Source organism: Scophthalmus maximus, chromosome 10 (genome assembly GCF_022379125.1).
Source record: "Scophthalmus maximus strain ysfricsl-2021 chromosome 10, ASM2237912v1, whole genome shotgun sequence".
NCBI lineage: Eukaryota > Metazoa > Chordata > Actinopteri > Pleuronectiformes > Scophthalmidae > Scophthalmus > Scophthalmus maximus.
This window is the reverse complement of record NC_061524.1, coordinates 16,698,865-16,720,695: the sequence shown is the minus strand read 5'-3', so window position 1 is coordinate 16,720,695 and position 21,831 is coordinate 16,698,865. Positions and strand designations below refer to the sequence as shown.

At 45.3% G+C, this 21,831-nt stretch overlaps 1 protein-coding gene across 1 annotated transcript in view; it reads left to right on the top strand.

Annotated features, from left to right (window-relative positions):
• Positions 1–21,831, top strand: part of lrmda (leucine rich melanocyte differentiation associated) — a 200,140-nt gene that overhangs the window by 161,623 nt on the left and 16,686 nt on the right. The window contains exon 6 of the mRNA XM_035605928.2: positions 13,393–13,477. Coding sequence (XP_035461821.1) covers positions 13,393–13,477 — 85 coding nt within the window. The remainder of the gene's footprint in view (positions 1–13,392; positions 13,478–21,831) is intronic.

The window sequence follows — 21,831 nt, the reverse complement described above, 5'->3', positions numbered from 1 at the left end:
TCGTATATTACAGGTTGTCTCGTCGCGGCGCAGATAAAGAGCCTCAGAGAAGCTCCTGTCGCCAGGCCGCACCGCACACAGACACACACTCGCGGGGGAAGATAAATGTTTACGGCGGGCCCTCACCCTTCGACAGCGGCGTGCTGTGGACGGCAGAACTGTCAGGGCTCGACCGTTTTTCAGGCTGCGGCTCACGTCCGCAACATCTCCATTTTGACAGCATGTTATGCGTTGCATATCGCTTCTCATAAACATATGAATATGTTCCCCTAGCTTTTAGAAGCGTCCGTATTTTGATAAAAGATATTTTTAGGCGTAACACATTCTGACAGATACCTATACCGGTTAAGGCCTTGTGAGAAAGAAAAAAAAAATGTTGGCATGTTTTGGTTTCTCCGGCGGCGGCGCCCCCTTTTTCTCAGTGTATTGGCCATCGAATGTCTTCCAATGTCTTTTCACACTCCGTAAAACAAATGTGTGGTGGTAATTTTAGACCCTAAAGGTGAGAGTGTGAACTCCTCACACTGATAAAGATATAAAGTCCCGCAGTGGTGTTCTCTGCCTGACTGTCACGCCTGCCTTAAGTTTATTAGGCTCGGAAATAGCTTTTACTGTAGGTCAGATCTTCACTGAGTAAGGCCGTGGTTTCAGTTCACGTTCGGCATGTCCACTGCTGAAAGAGGCTCCGTCCAGGGACATGAGAGTTAATTGGTTATTTCTTCTCGTGATTTGATTTGGCTAACCTCCCTGTGTGTCGATGGTAAGCATTGCATCACCTGGGGGCGGAGACTGTGTCCCCCGCTTTTCACCCAACCTCGAATGGGCCTTATTCCTCACTAATAGGACAAGAGATAGTGGGTTTGCGCGACGCACAGACAGGTTTCCCCCTCTGTCATTAAGTCATGCGTTTGCCAAAGTGGAATGGTATATTGCTCGGCATGAAAAACGCGGCGCGTCTTCATTTGTCAGGCGAGACAAACGATGTTCACAGTGTACGTCTGAGGGCCCTCTGAGACCACAGTTGAGCGGCTGCTCACTGGTGCGTTTCTCATGCTAATGTCATGGTCCCCCAGTCTATCTGTCACCCCATTACGCTGACATCATTATGCATAGGGGCCTGTCTCTGTCGTTGAATAGAACAGAATCATTCCTGTCTCATTTTGAAGCAAATTGTTTGGGGAACATTTCTGTCTCTGTTTTTTTTTTGTTTTTTTTTTCCAGCGGTAATGGCGGGCCAATCATTTCGCAAGGCTCCAGGTATGCAGATGAATGAACAGCTATTTGAGCTGTTTGGTGAAAGGAGTTTTTGTATTATTCATGAGAGTGATGGTTTGTCTGAGAGAGGGGGAGAGTGCGCGTGTGTGTGTGTGTGTGTGTCTCCATCAAACACACGTACATTCACACACAAGCACAGTGTACATTGTATAAGCACGTCTCTATCCGCTTTAACACACACCCTGCAGAGTCATGCTTTTAAAAAAAAATGTATGGCGATGGCAGTGAAGAGGGGGGTTGGCCACCGCCTTGAATTCATAGCTGACGTAGCTAATGGATGCTCGGCAAAATGATCATACTCGTGCCGGTAGATATTTTATTATCATTACTTAATCGTGCTATTTAATCAAGACACCCACCGTGTCTGCACTGAAGCATTGATCTTTTCCGTTCTCCTCACCTGGAATCTTTTCATCTCACCCAGCACATGGTTCAAATCCAGGTTAAAACCCGCAGTCTCAATTTGAATCTCAATCTCGACACAAATTCCGGTGCGTCAGCTCAGCAGACTCCTCGCGCCGCGTCGCTCCGTGCGGCGGGCGTGCGAGCCGCGCGCCCTCCTGCTAATTGAAAAGCTTCAATCAGCTCGGCTAACTAAGCAGCAACAACCCCGGGTCCCCCCGTAATTGCCCTGGTGACGGTGCTTGTGCAAGGCACAAAAAAAAAAAAGGCTTTCTGTGTCATCATTTGCACAACGTTATGAATAGGTTAATAAAATAAAATACTTTAATTATAGCTTTGTTGCCATATTGTTAATGGTGCCAGTGTGGCTCAATTGAATAATACGCCTCGTACTATTAATTATCCGAAAGTGAAACTTGTTTCAATGATATTTTACAGCCCTTTGATAAAATTACCGCTAGAGGCAATGCAGTGATAGACAGACAAAGGCCATGCGCAAATTATCATAAACTATTAGCTTGTTTCTAAAGGGTTTTATGTTAATCTTTTAGCGCTTAAGTACCCTGCAATTAACATATCAGGAGGAGCTGCCTTCCAGCTAGGCTTGCAAATTGAAGTGCTCAGATAAAAAGCTATTGAGATGAAACCCTGAAAGAGAAGAGGAGCTATCGCGCTGAAGTGTGCTGGAATTTTTTTGCTTGTGTGTTCCGTGTGTGTGTGTGTGTGTGTGTGTGTGTGTGTGTGTGTGTGTGTGTGTGTGTGTGTGTGTGTGTGTGTGTGTGTGTGTGTGTGTGTGTGTGTGTGTGTGTGTGTGTGTGTGTGTGTGTGTGTGTGTGTGTGTGTGTGTGTGTGTGTGTGTGTGTGTGTGCGCACAAACCTGTGTGTGAGAGAGCGATAGAGAGACATTTAAGAGCACAGAGACAAAGACTGAGCGAAAAAGAGAGCAAGATGCCGTGAGAGTGTCTGTGATAAAGGATGTTTAACAATTCCATTATCTCTCATGGGCGATGACATGAGACGTCTCTTTCAGGCCCCCGTTCCCTTTGTCTAATGCTGCACCGTGTGCGAGCTATATGGGAGGGAGGAGGCGCTCCCATTGGCCGCGATGGCGGCATCTGATGGCATGTGTTTACATATCGGGATGGTGGCTTGATATGTAAATGCGGCGCGTTGAAAAAGGCTACAGGGAGATATGGTTCATTGTTTGGTCTTCACAGCCTGTGTTCGCTTTTATGCCGCGCACAATTGTATCCACTGAGCGAGCATCTTGTAAACCGCCCGTTGCCTTTGGTAGGTTAAACCCACAAAGGGGGCCCATGCTTTGGAAGGTATGCATGTTTTATAGGGTAATTGGCAGCTCTGCTTTGGTCCGCCGTCTTTGTTGTCGACACATAGCGGCTGACACCGTTTACATTTACGATTAAATGAAAAATATCCATAACAGGGTTAGAAGTGGGTAATCATATTCCTTGGAGTATTGTGTTCATTTTGTTTTGTAGGAAAAATTGTATTTCGTTTCCATATTGTTTCATTTCCAGTTTCATTTCCGGAATATTTCTTGAATGGTTTTTGATTTGGCAATTTGTTTTGGATTTTTGTTTTGAAAGTAAATCACAATGTACAGTGTGTGATGTGTATACTGACTATTACACATGACGTCCTCTACATTTCTAGTACATATCAGTCCTTTCTCATGTGAAATCATATTGCCCATAGCTTGCTGTGATATTTTCCTCCATCGCCCAAAGATAGATGACTCCGCTGAGGCCTTAATCTCATGTTAAAGATTTGTTGGCCTCTAGAAGTCAGGCCTAGCATTGAGATGCCTCGTCTGATTTATATCCACCGGCGCGGAAAGGGAGCCAAGTTCACTATCTGAAAAGCAGATGCCGCAGCAGTGCCCTTGTGTCGGGCCTTACATTCTACCTGAAATAAAAACCACTGCGCAAGGTCATGTCCTCGAGCCCCCCTCCCCTCTCTCTCTCGCTCTCTTTTCTTCTGTCTTTCTTATTTGACTTTTTTAAAACATTTCTATATTTCATTGCTACGTGAACAATGACCCTACAAAAATAGAATTATAATTGTAAAATGGAGCATCGGAAACACCACAGTGGTCTAACCATTGCGGTGGCACGAGAGGTTTTAATTTATTCCGTGGCTGGGAATGAGAGTCGAAAGCTCAGAGAGAAAATAAGGTCAATAGCTGGCCAAAACTCCTGATGAACACCGCCTTTAAAACCAAATTCTTGTCTGTCAGCCCCTGCAATTTATGCGGCGGAGATTACAAAGCTACCGATACAATAAATTAGGCTGATGGACAGAATTATGCCCAGTGCTTCCTGCTCTCCCCAATGACGCACACTAACTTAGCGCTGCCTGACAATGAGTGTGATTTACCGCCCGGGCCAGAGTGGAGAAGGGAAAACATTCACAGGCGGAGGCGCCCAGGCCTCACTCTGGCCCGCAGCCTAGTGAATAAAAACCCCGCTTTAATTCACCCGCAAACGTGTCGCCGTTAAAAGACTAAGAATAGGGATTGCGGCTCATAAATAGTCCCGGATTTATGAGCGAACAACAAAGGGCGTTAACCCAGCCAAGGAGAGGGAGGCTGTTTGACAGGATGTTGTCAAGGGGAGAAAGAGAGAGGAAAAACACACTCATTCTCCCGTCCTCAGTCACGGACACTCTTGGCCAGATCCGACCAGGGCCGCAGCCCAGCCCTATCTCCTGCAGCCGCGTAGGAGCAGATGTGTCTGCTCTCGTCTCAATGTGTGACAGACAGAGGAGATAAACAGAGAGGAGAGCGGCGAGGGAGGGAGGGAGGAAGAGACGGAGGGGAGGGAGGTGAAGAGAGAAGGGAACTGGCATGGCACTGGCTAATTTATCTCCGCTGAGAGACAGATTAAAGAGAGAGGAGAGTGAAACAAAGTTCCACTGGCTTAATCAGCGGACAGCCTGCTCGCAGAGGACATGATAAATCAGAGCGGGCCGCGTCCAGGAGAGAGCCTCGTGCTCTGGGAAGGGAGCGGGAGGCGTCCTCGGCCAAGCGGCGGATATCTTTTACACGGGCTGCCGTGGATAGCATGCTCGAGAACTTGCAGTGTGTGTGTGTACACTTTGCAATCGATACTCATTGCTATTGTTTGGGCAAACAACTGTTGTACAGTAGCCCTCTGCTGTTTCGCGTCGTCCCACCGCTGTTATTCTTAGCAGTGGCCCGACAGTCCTGCCTGGTGGCGCTGTGTAAACAGGACAGAGGGACATGAAGGGGCCTTGGGTTTTGTTTTCCCCTTTCTGTGCAGCCGTGTCCTTCTTTAGCTCCTTGTCTGACAGGGGACTAACCAGAGGGCCTAACCCAGGAACAGGAAAAGGGGCTTAGATACCCCCGTGTCATAAGTTCACTGCGGGGTCACAGCTGGGCCACTCAGAGTGTGATTACGCGCCGTGATTTATCTGCTTTGGAGCCCAAACACAGATAAATCTACGAGCTCATCCCGGCCGTGGGATCCTCACCGTCTGATAAACGGCCCAAGCTGAATAAACATCCACGACGACCCCCCCCCCCCCCCCCCCGCAAACACCCGACCTCGTGGAATTATGAATAATTCATTCATATCGCGAGCTCTGTTAACTGTGTATATTTTGTATCTTGAATGGCAAAGGTGATTCCATGATCTCCATCCAATCCTCCGCGCGTGTCTTTGATGAAACGCTGGCGGGGCAGAGGTTGGCGTACATTTTGTTTTGCGGTTGTAAACTTTATTTCCTCGCCCCCGGCTGTCGTCCCCTAGCGTTTTCACATAAATATTCTTTATGCAAATATGTCGCGGGTTAGGCCTGCGCCGCGGCTCCCGTGTAGATATTGGCCTGTCTGCGACTTTATGACAAAGTTTAAAATCATTCATTACAGTGACCCCTGCGGTAAATTCACTTAGCGGAAAATTGCCCCGTTCTCCCGTTTGGTGTGTAAATGTGATCACGAGTGCATTTTTAACTTAATTAATTGGCCGTTTCTGTTGACAAGAAATTTATGCAGTAATAATTTGCTCGAAAATAGATGCAGAGCGCAGGAAATGAGATATCCATCAGGGCGCTTGTGTTCCGCCAGCTGCACCGCGGCTAATATGAAAGTATTTCAGGCTGCTCAGACCCTGCTGTTTGCGCAGTCAAGATTATATATACCCACGATCCATTGCCTGCCTCAGAGGCGCTCATGGAGGTCTATGATAACAAAGACCATGTGATTTATGGCCTGCTGTGAAAGCAGAACTTGATGAGATTAAACAATTTCATAGCACGAGTGTTTCTCAGAGGGCCCTCTGATTTGTGGCAGCAACGCCGACAGTAAATCAGGTTTATATATCTGAGAGCATGCTCAGCAAAGAAGTGCAATTACTGTTTGAGACAGCTACTTTTTATTTAATTTTTATCCCTGGTTTGTCTTTTTTATCCCCGGCCTGTCACGCGCCCCCTCACCTTCATAAGTCCTTCCGAGGGACGGGGTCGAAGATGAGAGGAGGTGGAGAAGTCAAGGAGGAGAGGAGGGGAGGGCGGGGCCTCTGCCATCTTTCCTCCACAGGTTATAGAGAAACAACAACAACAACAACAACAACAACCGGGGGACAACGACAGCCACCAGCAGAACAACACAGGCATCCATAGAGCAGGGCGAAAGCGCTCCATTTTGAATGCATTGTTTGCCTTCTGCTCCCTCCCTGTCTGGCTAAATGAAGTAGGCAGAATGTAATTAGGGAGCTGGGCTTTGCTCCGTGCCATAAAGATGACATGGTGTAATGATACAGCTTACAGGCCCGCAGAGGCTTCTGTCTCACAACGGAGGATCTGGGTCATTTGCCCGTGACTTATGATAGGTGTGGAGTATGACAGTGTTGTCAGTGCGACATGGAACTCAGAGATGTGGATGGGAGGGTGTGTGTGGGGGGGGGGGGGGGGACGCAAGTACAGATGGATAGGGAGCACGTTTATCATCTGTATTTGCCGGTTGTCATGTCATTTTTTTCTACTGAGAATTTAGAGGAATTCAATTTTCAGTCGCCTTATTTTTACGTGTTTGTTTACGTATAGCGTATAAGTACAAGTTCATAAGTTAAACAATTAAAATACCATGGATATGCAATTTATAAATTTGGCACGCAAAAAAACAAGGGTGAAGGGGAAAAAAGAACCACGTTTTTTTTTAATTTCATACCTCTGGTTATTTTTGCATTGATTTAAGGTCGGGGTTGTTAATTTTGGATCACTGAGGCTGTGCTGTGTTCACATCATACTGCATCTGCATCTGGACTAATCATCCAATCAGTCTGTTTGTGCACCGTTGTAAGTCAGCGTGTACGTACATGTGCATTAGTGTTTCACGTATTCAAATAATATGAGGGCGTGTATGTGCACTTTTTTACGCGAGTACACGCACATGTGCGCATGTGTTTTGAAGTTGTGGTAAAATGTCCCGTGTGTGTGTGTGTGTGTGTGTGTGTGTGTGTGTGTGTGTGTGTGTGTGTGGTAAAGACGTGAGTTGTGCATCTGTCTGCATCTTCCCATATCTTCCCAGAAATCATCAAGAGAACTCATTATTTCGACACATCTCAGGTTTTTTTTTTCTCTTCCTCCTTCTTTTTTTTTCTTCCCGTATGCCTTGAGTCAAAATTAGTTTTCATTCCCTCTGTGATCTTACTGACTGAAGCGGGCTCAAAGTAAAGAAAATCGCGGTCTTCATAGCGAGGCTGAGTCAAACATACACTTCACACAGCCGCAGTCTGAGTTAAGCATTGCTAAGTAACCTTCACATTTCACTCGTGTGAAGAGCTAATTTCCTTTAAGTTCACATGTCACTTTTTGTGGCTCTTTTTGTGGGTCCTCTTCAAATGTCTCCCGGCGTCTAATTGCATAGGAAACATTCTAGACATGCCGGTGTGACAGGCCCGCTCTCCGAGTCTTCAATTATTAAACATCATACAGTCTAGAAAACAGCTCTGACGTGAGCTACGGCCCTTAATCGGAACAGAAAACCTCATGATATGTCACACTCCTGAGTTGCTGTGGTTTTGTGTGTGTTTGTGTGTGTGTGTGTGTGTGTGTGTGTGTGTGTGTGTGTTTGTGTTTGTGTTTGTGCTGTTTGGGTTAAACAAGGAAAGATGAAAATATTTCTTTTCACACCAGTTAGATAAGGGAAAACACAAAAAAATGTTTTTCTTTGTCACAGGTAGATCACAACATGCACAACTTCCTTTTTTCCTGTTTTAGTGATAAAAAAAACAATTGTGTGTACTTGAAAATATAGAAAACAATCAGGTATGTTTATGTAAAAGTTTGAATAAGACATTTAAATCATAATCCTAATGACATTTTTTTTGTGTTTTTTTTTTTGTTGATGTGTTTTAGAACCAGTTCCCATGGAAAGGTCATACGAGACCAAAATAAGAAATAGCCTCAAGCTAATTGTACTCGCGTACCTGTAATGCAGGCTTACGTTTCCGCTTTAAATCACCTGCACTTATTCCGCAAGACACTCAAAGGGAAAGGTCGAACGGGTTTTTTAAGTTTCAGCCCCAAAAACAAACACGGCCTTATTACCATCCATGAGTCATCGCCATGGATGATTAACGTCCAGCAGCACTCAACCTTTGCCTGTCTTGACGCTTAGCCGTACACAAAGCGGCGGTGTTCACTGTTGCCGGTTCGCTCCGCGTGCCCCGCGCCCCGAGCGAAACATCAGAACAGTTGCTCTTGGGATCAGTGATCATATGATACATTTACCCAGAGCAAGTTCATTGGAGTAGAACTGGTAAATCATTAAACACACGCTCGGCAGTCTTCCTGCTGAGCGAAAGACTGCTGCACTACCCACAAGTGAAGGGGCCATTACATGAAACATTCTTCCCCCTGCCATTACTGGGAAAAGAGAAAATCATACTTTTCATGCACACAAAAGCAATTTTTCTTTTTGCTGCTTCCTTAAGCCACAATCATTAAGATGAGATATAAAGAAAGATGTTATAATTAATATAAAACTGTTATGCCTTTCCACTATGCCAGTAATTGTTGCTCGTAAAATATGCATTCAAAACATTTGACCTTCTGGCTATATAATAATATGAAACCATACCTTTTTGTGTATTACGCACCATAATATTAGGCTCCTCTTTGAAAACACAAAAGTCGTGAGTGGATTTAGTGAATTACAGCATTTCTTATGTCATCATTGCCATTACAAGACACTGCAAGCCGGTGCCGCTTATTTCCCTGTTTATTTCTCAAAAGTGTTGCACTGTTCTCAACTCCGAAAACTTCAGAAGTGCGAGACATGAATCATGGAAAAAAACCAAAAACAACTCCCGTCTAGTGAAGAGATAAACGCGTCGTGCCAGCATTAAATGTTGACTCAAATAAGTTCACAAGTTGTGTCTCCTCTGATCTCTAACATGATCAGAAAGCGGCACCAGTTTACAGAGACAAGACACGAAGAAAGTTCCCCCCGCACAGACACAAAAGAAGTAGTTTGATATAGACCCAAAGAGAAAACATATCAAAAGACATTTTTATACATGTCTTTTGCGAGCACAAAAAAAAAAAAAAAAGCAGAAATGGTGTCAGGAGAAAACAAAACAGAAGCCTTGTTTCTTCCAACAATTGCTTTAAGCTACAAAAATCTCCTTGAGTCCCTAGTTTCCCCTCAATGTCAGCCCCCCCCCCCCCCCCCCCCTCTCCCAGGCAGGACAGGGCCCTCTTTGCACCCTGATAGGTTGCGGGCTGATGCTTAGCAACAACATTCCTGTGCCCTAAGTAGCAGTAAGCCTCTGGCTGAACTCTTTGATGTGGCTGTCAGGCCACATTTATTTCCTTTTAGCACTTTGTCTACATGTCCAGATGTATAAGGAGATAAAAAAAAATTTAAAAAAAGGGGGGTGGGCTGGTGTTTACACTGGTCTCCCTCTGTAGCGCGCGGCTGTAATTAGATTGTATTGCTGGTCAGTCTTACTGGAGGGGGGGGGGGGGGCGAGGCGGGAACCAGCTGTGTCAGGATGAGACCTCGGAGCTCACGCCTGCGAGCGCGCGTGCAACGCGGCCCAGAAAAATAGTGTTGTGGAACTTTTGCGCACCCCGACATCACGGTTCGCGTCCGGGTGAAATCGTCGCGGGTCGGCCCGTGCGACGTCGTGCCCCTTCGCAACGCGCGAAGCTCGCAGCCGAGCTCGCTCAACTCGGTCAACTTTGTCGCAGTTGCCTTTTTGTGGGGGGGAAAAAAAAACACACCTGGATGTGCGTCAACCCTCCCCGACTCACTTTTTTTTTGGGGGGGGGGGGTATTCCAGGTTTTCAGGAAACCCCACCGTGGAGGTGGGGATGTGCTCCGCGTGGCTCGCTCGCTGTTGAGCTTTTTTCTTGTCTTTTCATCCCTCCCCTGTCTGTCTCTCTCTGTCTCGCTCTTCCTGCTCCCCTCTCTCCTGGTGATATGTAATCACTATTGCCTCTGGGTTTATCAGCATTTATTCGCATAACAACACCGAAGAGGAGAAGACAGACAGCACCGGTGTGATGTATGATCCTGCTCGGGAATCATCTCTCACGATGACATCCAACTGAGCTTCCTCTCCCTGCCACCAACACATCGTTGTCTCTCTCTCTCTCTCTCTCTCTCTCTCTCTCTCTCTCTTTCACCGACACATACACCCACTTTTCTCTTCTTCTTCATTTCTCTCCCCCTCTTTCCACTACCCCGTGTCCACCCCGTGTGATCACAGACTCCACGGTGCTCCGTAGCCCTGCAAATTTGTGCTGCATTATCATAAGCTGTGGTGATAACTCACACTGCTCAGAGACAATAATGATGTGAACACTCAGCATATGCCCCGGGCCCAGCAAATTAAAACAATGCTCAGCTTGATGAGCAGACTAATCTGGACAGCAGAGAAATAGACTGGCAGGATGGGGGGGGGGCGAAAACCTCGGGGCCCACAGGCATCTTAAATAGATGACACAGTAGCACCTCCCTCTGTTCAGCGTGGGTACAACTAGAGAAAACAAGACAGGGACAGAGGGAGAGACGGGCTACAGAGGCATAGGTGAAGAGCATGTCTTTGAAACATGACGACATCACGAGACAATGAGTTTTATTTTAGTTCTCTTGAGAGCTGAAATGTGCACGAACAAGATCTGTGTTCAACACATCTAAAGCTGCTATATACTTCAGTAAATATAAATATACTTTTATTGTATCGAGTACTCATACAATGTCTTGTTTCTCTTCAACATCCCCGACAATGTATTATCTGGTTATCTCTCGGTTAAACTAATATTCTGACAATTCAAAACACAGGGCATAGGTCTGTCATGCGTTACCAGTGGGGTTTTTTAAAGTGAGGACCAGCGTTATCGCAGATCTATGAGCACAGATCCTGGTCTCTCCCCCCCGCCCCCGCGAATTTTGATTCTTATTATAAAGCATTAACACCAAGCATTAAAAGTTGCCATCCCATCGGTCCCCTTCAAGCAAGACATAATCCCAATCCTCTCCTTTATTCATTCCACATGCTTCTCTGCGTAAGCAGTGCTGCTTTCTCTTCCCCTGGACGGGTCATTGACTGACGTGAAGGGCTGCAGATGTGGAGGGGGAAAAAAAAGGGAGGATCAGGACACAGGGAAGCCAGCTGATTGATGTTCTGTGGGTGGGGTGAAACGGTTGCGCTATGTGACAACCACAGATGGCGAATGGGTTGCTGTGTTTGATCAGCGGGCATGATACGGAGGAGGTGAAGTGGTCATCTCATGCATTACGCAGGGACCGGGTGGGTGGTGAGACCGAAAGCAAGGTGAATGATTCCCCATGGGACCGAAACCAGGAGGTGTGGAGGCAGCCCAAGGCTCTGTCCGGCGCAAAGGTAACCCCGGCAGTCCTCCCTCTCCCTCTCCTCCTCCAGTACCCTCCGAGCAGAGTCTGTGGGTGGTGCTGTTAATAATGTGGCAACTAGGAAGATTAATTGTGGACAAGCAGCAGGATTAGAAAGGGGCCCTTTCGGGGCCAAGTAGGCCTGCGAGAGGCCCGGGCTTGTGATCTTTCAAGCAGGCCGGGAAATGAGGCAAGCAAGAGCGCAGTCTCTACGGTAGCTCAGAAGAGCGTGGAGCTGGACCGAATGGGAGGGGGCTCACAATTACTCTCTTAATGCCTGAGTTGCTCTTGTCAGCTCATAATCGCCCCGGGCTGTCTCTTTGTGTGTCCATTGTGACAGCCGATATCAATTATATCCTCCAAAGCAAACGGCAAAATGCAAATTAGAGTTTTTTTATTAAAAGGATGGGTGGTGATCATTTTGGTATAGGATCTCTCATTGGCCCATTCCAGTGCCCATTTTGCAGGTGCCGCAGTTAAAAAATAACTCACTACAGTTATAAATACCTGATTGTTTATGGCAGTTTTTTTTTACAGAGAACAGTGTGTTCTTATTTTGGGTTGTTTGACTTCTTGTATTACATATTCCATACGAGCATAGCTCCCCAGCAGCGAGCGATCTGTGATATTTCTAACAGGTTTCAGCCGCTCCAGAGGCCGAGAGCAGCAGGTCTGCTGTCAAAACAATATTTCTATTCCAAGCTGTTCCTGTTCAAAAGCGTGATCCTGCAGCATGTATGTAGCGAGCTCTCAGAACAGGCTTATTCTTCGCCATTTTCCTCTTGTGGTGTAATATGAGACACATGCTGGCCAGACCTTTTAATGCCTTTTTGGAGATTCTATCTGAAAGCACATTATGTGATCACTTTCAATTCACTGTGCTCTCTTTGCTCGTGAAGAATATGGTTCCATTTAACGGTGCAGGCCATTCCATTTCTCAAGGTTATGCATGGGCATGTAGGCGAACAACAATGAAAGTGGGAAAAATGCAGCTCCGAACCATCTCTAATATGTATTTGTCAGTTGAGTTTCTTGCAATGATTAAAGGGCCCACTGAGTTCCTTCCTGCAGGAATGGAAAGTATTTTCTGCAAAGGCATCAGATATCGCTGTGTCATGATAAACTGCCTTCTCCGCTAGCTAAAAGGCTAAGGGAAGGAGGAGTACGTTCTGGACCTGTGTGTGGAGGAACAACAACAGGAGATACTCTCGACCTTGTTTGGGTACCGGCTCTGAGAGCCAGGCCCTCTGTTTCCCCTTTTGTCTCTAAGCAGTATTCGCCACACTTGTTTAACCTGGACCTCTGACTTTGCTCACAATCAGTGGCTCAAAACAGTTGCGCGGCCAAGAACCTAAGCACATGTTTACCTCATGCTTCAATTATGTGACCTTAAATTGGGTAGCCGGTTAAATAGAGATTACTATTTAAAAATGCAAATTGTATTCCCTCTGTGAAATCCGGTGCAGTGAGGTCATTTCATGCCATCTGTCGGACTATACATGTTTGGCTGTTAAGAGTGAGTGACGTCTACCCTTTGGTTGACCACTGCACGAGGTCATGGCTGAGTGAAGGTTAGGACCTCTCCTCCCTAACCAGGTAGTAGATCAGATCACCAAAGCCAGGACTGACACATGATAAGTAATAAAACACGACCTGTCACATTATGCCATAAAAACAGGAGCAGCGTTTCCAACAGGATCCCGTGTCAGGTCCCAAAGGATTTATGGCAGTCACAGTCAGAGTGAACAGTGATATTTGTTTTCTTCCCTCCTTTAAACATTCCTTCCATGTGTATCTCTCCTTTCTCTTAGCCGCCTTATGAGTCTCGATCTGAGAGTCACCCACTGCCCTACACTCCTCTGCCCCGAGGGTCCAGAGATGCCAGGAACCACAAAGGTATGTAAGACAGAAAAAGGCCTTTAGAATTCATAACCTCCTCAGTCAGGTGGGTGACATGCACATCTGTAAAGATTATCTTCCAAATAAACAAGAAACAAACACAATATATTATCGTAGGCCCATGGATTATGTAAATACAAGTCATAACCCCGACATGTGCAGAGAGTGGGAATCTATTGAACCAGAGTCTGAGATGAAGTTGTGTTATCTATTCTTACTGATCTCCCCTCCTGTGTGTGATGTGTTGATAGTGGGAATAAATCTCTGTAATCTAGGTTAACTCTGATCTGAATGCGTGCGTGGGAGCACACAGTTCGTATACAACACGAGGCATCCTTGATCTGTTGATACTAGACATTGATTAGGCCTCACATTGACCCAGTGTAGTGAGTTGATGTAATTGTGTAGCAACTTCTTAACATCAAACAGTGCACTCTGGGAGGAATTCATCACATTTATTAAAAATACACAATGTTCTAAATCAACTGTGAATCCCCCCCACCACATTTGTTGGAGATTCTCAGCTGAGATTTGAGTACAAATCCCTGGCACTCCATTTTATTATACTTTTTGTGTCCCCTCTCTACCAAAACATATTTTTATTGGTTATCTCAAGAATATGGAAGGCATTAAAAATTCAACTAACAAAAATTATTTTCACATCAAACAGGTCACTATAGCTCATTAAGTGTAGGGTAGTTTGACATGTTTATTAAGCAGTCATATCCATTTAAAATTGCTTGATATCTCGAGTATGTTTTAACATCCTGAATGTGCAGTTCACTGGCTTGTTCAATACAAACAAGGCTTAAACTTTGTTATTTTGGAGTCAAGCTTATTCACGGTAAGCCCCGTTTTTTTTTTTCAAATCCTGAAATACACCCCCACCCACCTCGAATTGTAGTGCCTGGACAATCATCACTGTCTTCACAATGCAAAACACTTAAGCTGGATGGGTTGACCACCATCAGTGAGCGGATCTGGCAGTGTAACCCCCTTCGGCCCACAGACGTCCGTTTACGGTGCCAAGGACAGATCCATGTCACGAGAGCATTTGACGGAGGCAGCTCTCCACGGGTTTGAGGACAGGAAGAGCTCCGTGCTTTGTCAAAATCCGACCTGGCTAAGAACAGTCCATTTAAAAAGTGAGGGGACCTGACACATGAAATATTTTCCCGGTCCTCCGAGATCTGAGCAGCAGTGACAGTCTCCATTTGTTATTTTTATGAAGCAACGCTGCAGCCTTAGATAACAGAGCCCTCATCTTTGCCCTTCACATCCTCTTCATGTCCCTGCCTCCAGCCCTTCTCCCAATTCTTTGTTTCTTCTTTCTTTTTTTCCTTTTATTTACACTTCTTAAACATACTTGAGTTTTCTTTATGTGTGGGAGACGGTCACAGTTACTCCTCATTCACAGAGAACAAAGCTGTGGCAACGCAGCGCTACAACAAACACTTTTTTTTTAGACAGTAATTCCAAACAACTGAGTGTTTGCGGCGTTGAATTCAGGATATGAACAATAGGCGTGAAACAATATGCCGCGTGGTTTTGGTGTGCTTCAATTCAACACTCCCGTTTCAGCGCGCATGGTAAATTCAAACAATTCACAACACGTTTGCTTCAACAACTGCCGTAAAAGTGAAGTGCGTGGTGATGCTATATAACCTGTTTAATATAACCTGCTTGTTTTTGCGGCATTGCTTCTGTTTTTGGGGGCGATACTGTTGAGAAACCAGGAAGAACAAAGGAACTTTGTTGTAGTGAAACGATATAGAAATGTGACATTTCGCAAATGAAATCCTATTACAGTTGAATCATTACACCCTTAGTAAGCGGTACAAGCGTTTCTAAGTACACATTATATAGGATATGATTGTGACAATGGTTGTTTAAAGAGGTAATGAACTGGCCTATTTTAAGGGGGTTACAAGGGAGGCTGAAGAGGTTTATCCTGCAGGTTCTTTCTGTGCAGCAGGCAGCTGCTGATCTGCCTGCTGCACAGAAAGAACCTCCCTTTCCTCCTTGCAGCCCCCTGTACCAACCCTCTCCAACATGTCACCTGCGTGGAAGCCCCAGAGCCTGGGTGCCAGAGGTAATTACAGCAGAGGGGAGCTCCCATAGGAGGGCAGCGCTGGCAGTTCACTGCCCAGGGAGAGAAGGGTGGAAACCAAGGACAGAACTCCAGGACAAGCTTCTGTCTTGGCTGGTGGAGGACTCAACCTGGAGGAGACGGAGCAAACAAGAGCAGGGGGGAGAGGAGGGAGAAAGGGAGGGAGGGAGGGAAGCGGAAAGAGGAAAGATGTGCAAGTTGTGGTGGTGAAATCTAAATCCAGATTCCATAGCCCAGATCTGACAACAGATAAATAGATGGAACTAGATGGGGGAGATAAAGGAGAGGGGAATAGATGGTACGAGGACTAGCGTTAAGCAGTGAAAGAGGATGAGACTTAGAAGTAAGAGAGAGCTGTGTGATGGAGGATGGCGGTGGCTCCAGTGTGTCTTGGTGAAGGCGTGACACAGTGTGGAGTATATGGTCTGGCAGAGGGGCCTGAGGATCCTCCACTACTGTCACCTCGGCTCTAACTCTCAGCGCTGGTCCGACTGTCAGCTCAACTCTAAATCGAACAGTCCAAAATGGAGTCCCGGCCTAAAGTACTGTGTGTCTTCTTAAAGACTGGCCTATATCACACTGCGAAGCCACAGCCAGTGACATTGTGCGTACTTTTGCCTTAGCATAACGATTTATAACTCCAGCATGCAAAAGCAGCGCGCTGGGTTATTTATTACCGGCTTGTCATTTTCCCCAGGATGACACATTTTGAAGTTAAGATTCACAAGTTTATTTCATAGATCTAATTATAACTGTAGTTCAGACGTTATGAGAGGAAAAAAAAAATGATCCTTCAGACTTGATTGATATATCCATGTGCAGCCGAGATTTTAATGAAATACCTTTCATTTCCTCTGTATGTTTCAATAAATATGCCAGGCACTCGTAACAGGTATCAGATTAAATTTGAGTAGGCCATCCCTCAGCGGTGACAGCGGTAAATGAAAGGGATATCTTTGTACAAGCAGAGTAAACAGACAAGGAAGAATGCCTGAATTCTGCCTTATAGCATGAGCCCTGGGCCTTTTTAATGTTGTTGTTCTGGGCCCGCTTCCAGCTACTTTGTATGTATGTATCTTAAATGGTGCACAACTGTTATTAAAATCCCTGGAGGAAAGCAGGCTTCAAAGCCAAAAAAAAAAAAAAAAAAAAGCAACCTCCTTTCTGACGACACCCATGGGGCGCCTCGCATTCATTCGGCGGTTCTCTTTCATTATACGTCGGGGCGATCGGCACTGCGACTCCTGCCGCAGCTCCCCCCGAGCTCCCTCGGCCCCCTAAAATTGAGCAATGGGAACGGATCCAGACTAAGAGTAAACTCTTTTACAGTTGCTGCACAACAAATAAACAAACATCTGGAAGCATTCAGAGCAGCCCATTAGAAGGGCTCTGGGCTTTGCCAAAAAGGGGTAAATGATGAGGAATGGGCTGTCGAGAGGCTGGTGGAGACAGGGGAGAGGCCAGCTGACGGAGCTGTGGGTGCTAAGCATTGCCTTTTAGAGCTCAGCTGGGCTCAAAGAGATCTACACCTGCTGCTATCTCCCCCCCCCCCCCCCCCCCCCCCCCTCCCCTCCACCAGACATCTGGATGGGAAACATGACTAATGGATGACTAAACTGCAAGTGTTTGAAAACTTCGCCGTTGTCATTATGAAGGGAAAGGTTGTTGGCTTGACTGATGACTTTTTGCGCGCGACGCACTTAGTAAAACTAAAAGTGAGTTTGGCGGCTTTAAAAATGTTAATGCGCCCAAACAAATATACGGTTCCCCAATGTCTGTTTATCGTTGCTTGCGTAATAACCACAGCCGATTATATTATTCGTGATTGCACGGTTCAGATGCTGTTGTGAACATGAATATTAACATGTCCGTGAAATCCTGTTATTGTAAGTGAACACATGCTAGAGGTTACTTTTTCTTTTATGGCAAATGAATTGCTGCATTACCTCAGACATCTGCTTCTTTGCTCCTGAGTTGCTTTCTGTGCTTAACTCGAGTGATACCTCCGTTCTGTTGGACGTCACCCTGTAGTTGAAGTGAAAACTCTCGTCTCGCTGCTGAAGATCTTGCCTCGGACTGGCCTGGCATGTTCCCCGAGCATGGAAATGTCCTCGCTGGTGCGCAGTGAGAAAAGACAGAGCACCTTTGACATTTCCCATCACACACATGTACGTGACATTTCACTCGGCCTCGTAATGATTATACCAGCAGGATCTGTCCCCTGATAAACATCACAAAGACTCTGCACTGGCCGCCACACAACTAATATGAGGCATATGGAAAGAGCAGAGTGTAAGTTTTTCCTCCTCCTTGCCCAGTGCCTTGTACCCTTCGCAGAGCTGCTTTCTGTAAACTTAGAATAAACCCAAACAATAGGCAATGCGCGCGTTCAACATGGAGGAATGACAGGTGATGAAATATTGTCATAGAGAATGATATATACAGATCTCCCTGCCAGCCGTACACCACGGGCGGCTGTCGAGTGAGCCTCTGCACCAAACTCTACGAGGTGCATTGACGAAGTAAAGACATGGCTTTCTTCCCGGGTGCTGAGTTCATAAAAATGTTTCCCAAGCACTTGACACTGCATGAAGGTTTTATTCCTTCGCTGTGTTTGCCAGTGTGTGAGCTGATGAAGTGTCTGAGATCGGTTTCTAATGACTGTGTCTCGCTGCCGCCTCCGTCATCCTCCTTTAAATCACAACGCAGCCACAAAAATGTAACCTAAAAAAGATGGTCTTATTTGTTTGCGTTTAACATGCACACTTTCCTCCACAGGAACTACTCAGACCCTTTTTTTCCCAGGATATGAAATATTGCACTGTATAGTGGTTGAAGTACATTTACTCAAACACTGTTCGTTTCTCAAGTATTGTATTGACATTACCAAGCGTGGTTTGTTAAAAACATTACATACAGATCTATGATCAATCATCTTACTTTTGTTTTTCTTTTCTTTTTTGGGGGGGGGATAAGTAAGGAAAAAATAGGACAAAAAATATGCAACAATACAAAAAAAAAGATAGGAAATAATTAAAAGAAAACTCACTAAAGACAATATATATTTCTACATATGATCTTATTAAAAGTATAACGTTGCTGTGTGTTTAAATAAGTGGTGTTCGATCTACTGAAAACTGACACTAATTTCTACATTTTTCGAAGACACACTTTTGTATTGAATGAACAAGATTCCGAAAATTCCGTCACTGTGACACCTATCCACTCTTTGGCGAAGTAGCTGCCGCTGCATATCACCGCACATCACAGTGCTGTATACTCCCTGTGCATGAGGACAGGCTCTATTTCCTTTATCTGAGTCAGATGATGTGATATTATTCCTCCCTGGAGTGGATTGGCTCAGCTACATGGATATCCATTAAAGCCGCCCTATAGAGATGGATGAGAAGAGAAGGGAAGAGGCAAACTGGGCCTGCAATACTTCACCGCGGCTTCACATAACGCTGCACCGTCCGCATCCAAAGTGATGAGAGCTCATCTTCGGCGGCAGGTCTGTCCTTGTTATTACTAGCCCTGGAAATCACCTCTGCGTTCTTCCCCCTCAGAAGCAGGCTAGATTAAAATGCCAGGGTAACCTCCTCGGCTTCCATGACAGGTTTAACTGCCGAAACCCTGACATGCCACCTCTAAACTGCTTTGAGAAAGCTGCCTTCCACCACGTGCCATTATCTCTCCGTTATCGGATGGCACTCCTCTCACACTGTGTGAATAATTCTGTTTGTGCTGGGTTTGGGGAAATGTCAGTGACACTATTGTTTTTACCTTGCTGTTTGATGTAGCTGCGAGAGTCTCCTGAGTGTCTTGAGTTCTTAAAGTGATGTCGGATGTATACAGCAAAAGTCTTAAAGTAGAAAAGCACCGTAAGCTTCTGCGCCACGTTCCAAGGTATTTGTTTGTTGGTTCCCCTGACTATTGGTATAAAAGTAAATATTTCCTGCTGTGATATTTTGCCATAATCTCATAGTCGAGTCAAAACTATGCTGTAATTGTTTTGTCTTAAGTGATCCATGTAATTTCATTAGGATGCCACAAAGATCACAGATGAAATGAAATATTTTCTAACTAAATATTTATTGAGCACATGCTATAGGTTGCAGATTATTAATCTAAAGTAAATGTACAATCTAATGTCGTATCATGAGCATTCTGAACACTGAGCCTGAAATCATACCTTTGAACTCCTCCATCAATCACCGCTGAAATATGATGAGAATAAACTTTGGAGCACTTTTCTCAGCAGCAGGAAAATATGTGTCCTCCTAAATCTTTACCATCCGTGACCATTTCAGACAAACCGTTGTTATTTACGACGATACGAACCCAACTGAGCTCACCCGTTAAAACTCGCTCTGGCACAAACAGACATAAGTTTGAAGCAATTTATTGGATGCTTCCCGAAACGGGTCAGACTGATAGAAAAGGACATGAGTTTCTGCCATGCCCAGCCCTCTTGGAAAACCATACCGCTGGTGCTCTGGACCTTGGTCTACTTCCCAGTTGCACTGGTCATTCTCAGGAAAGTAGCAGAATATAAATCACCCAAAGTGGATAGATCTTATTGCTGGAATCAGCTCTGATATGCTGGTGTTGCTAATGCAGCTACGCTATTATTCATTTCCCGCCGTGATTTGTAGCTGTGGCGTGGGGACAACTGAGTTTGTGTGTTCGCCGGTTGTACATTCAGTCAGAAGTTGGAGCAGATTCCTGTAGCCTTCATGGTTTCCGAAGGGTGGGAGTCCATCATAGTAATTTAGGATGGGGCTTAGCTGCCAGATGGTTTTGGATATTTTTACAGCAGGATGGATGTTGGGTCCACCAGTTTTCTTCTGTGTCAGTACCCCTCGAAACAAATTGCTCGGTGGGCAGCAAGGTCTGTCTGTGTGAGGGGGCTCGCTACCCTTCATTCTGATGAATAGCTTCTAACATGCTGGCAGATGCTGGACAACTTGTCATGCTAAAGGGGACAGCACCAGACCACAAGTCCTTGTAGCTTTGTAATTATTTTATATTGCCAGGGATGTTTACACAGAGATACTGAATATCTTGTATTTTAGATTGCCCGATGCCGAGTGTGAACAGAATTAGATACAGCACATGTTAAATATACTTGTCTCTGTGTTTTTATGTAGGATCATGCATCTAAATCAGGGCATTTTTAATAAATTGTACGTTGAGTAGAGTGTAGATCATAATTCTAGGGTGACTGATCTCCCACAGTAATCATTCGAGATGAAGACATGCCTTAATGCAAGTCTAGCTAATGGCCCCAACAAATTAGACTCTACTTCACTCGGTGGCTAGTTCATCATGCCGGGAGACAACACACGCTGCATGGTTTAACAGCTGTGCAACATCACTAAACCTTTCTGTCAGGCATGATCATAACAAAACTATGATTGCCATGGAATCACTAATATGCTGTGAGAATAGGGACCAATAGTGATAATTTACTTGGCAACGTAAAGTACAATCGGGGGGGGGGGGGGGGGGGTTAGAAGATGCACTGGTACAACTACCTTCCTGTGTAGATAAATGTGTTTGTATAGAAAGACGTGCACACCCCTCGTTCACATATGCATGCCATGTGGAACCATTTCTTACCTACAGTATGACTAGCATCACACTCAGACAAAAGTTTACTCTACAGTTTATAGAATCTCATTATAAAGCCAAAGACACTTCGAAATGCCAAAGCTGTGATGAGGACAGTCTAATGCTTATGCTCTTTGCACAGACTTTTAGTGTTAGTTACATTCACACTTTCACTGAAAGTTATAACAGCTCACATCTGCCTTGGAACGATAAGCAGCTCCAGGTCCTGGGTCAGAATTTGACATATATTCAAGACTTATAAAAACAAAAATACAAAGTAATTTCTAATACTGGCGAACAATGCTATGCAACAGACCGGAGATCATGAGCACTCAGGCAATCAGACAGCTCGTAAACAAGCCAACAGTTTAGCCACATAATGGAAACCACCTTGTGTGGAGATAAAACCAAACTGAGCTTTCCCAATGTTGGTTATGTATCATTACCATCATTGTACAGGAAAGTACAGCCAAGTTTGGTAGGTCAGCGTTGAACCACGAAGCCAGGAAGATAATTGTAATGGATGTTTGCAACAACTTAACTTCTCTGGCAGCTCTCATTTTTTTTCCTCTAAATCAGCCGGGGTAACCTGAAGAGTTTTAAAATCTGTTTGAGAGACCGCTCATGT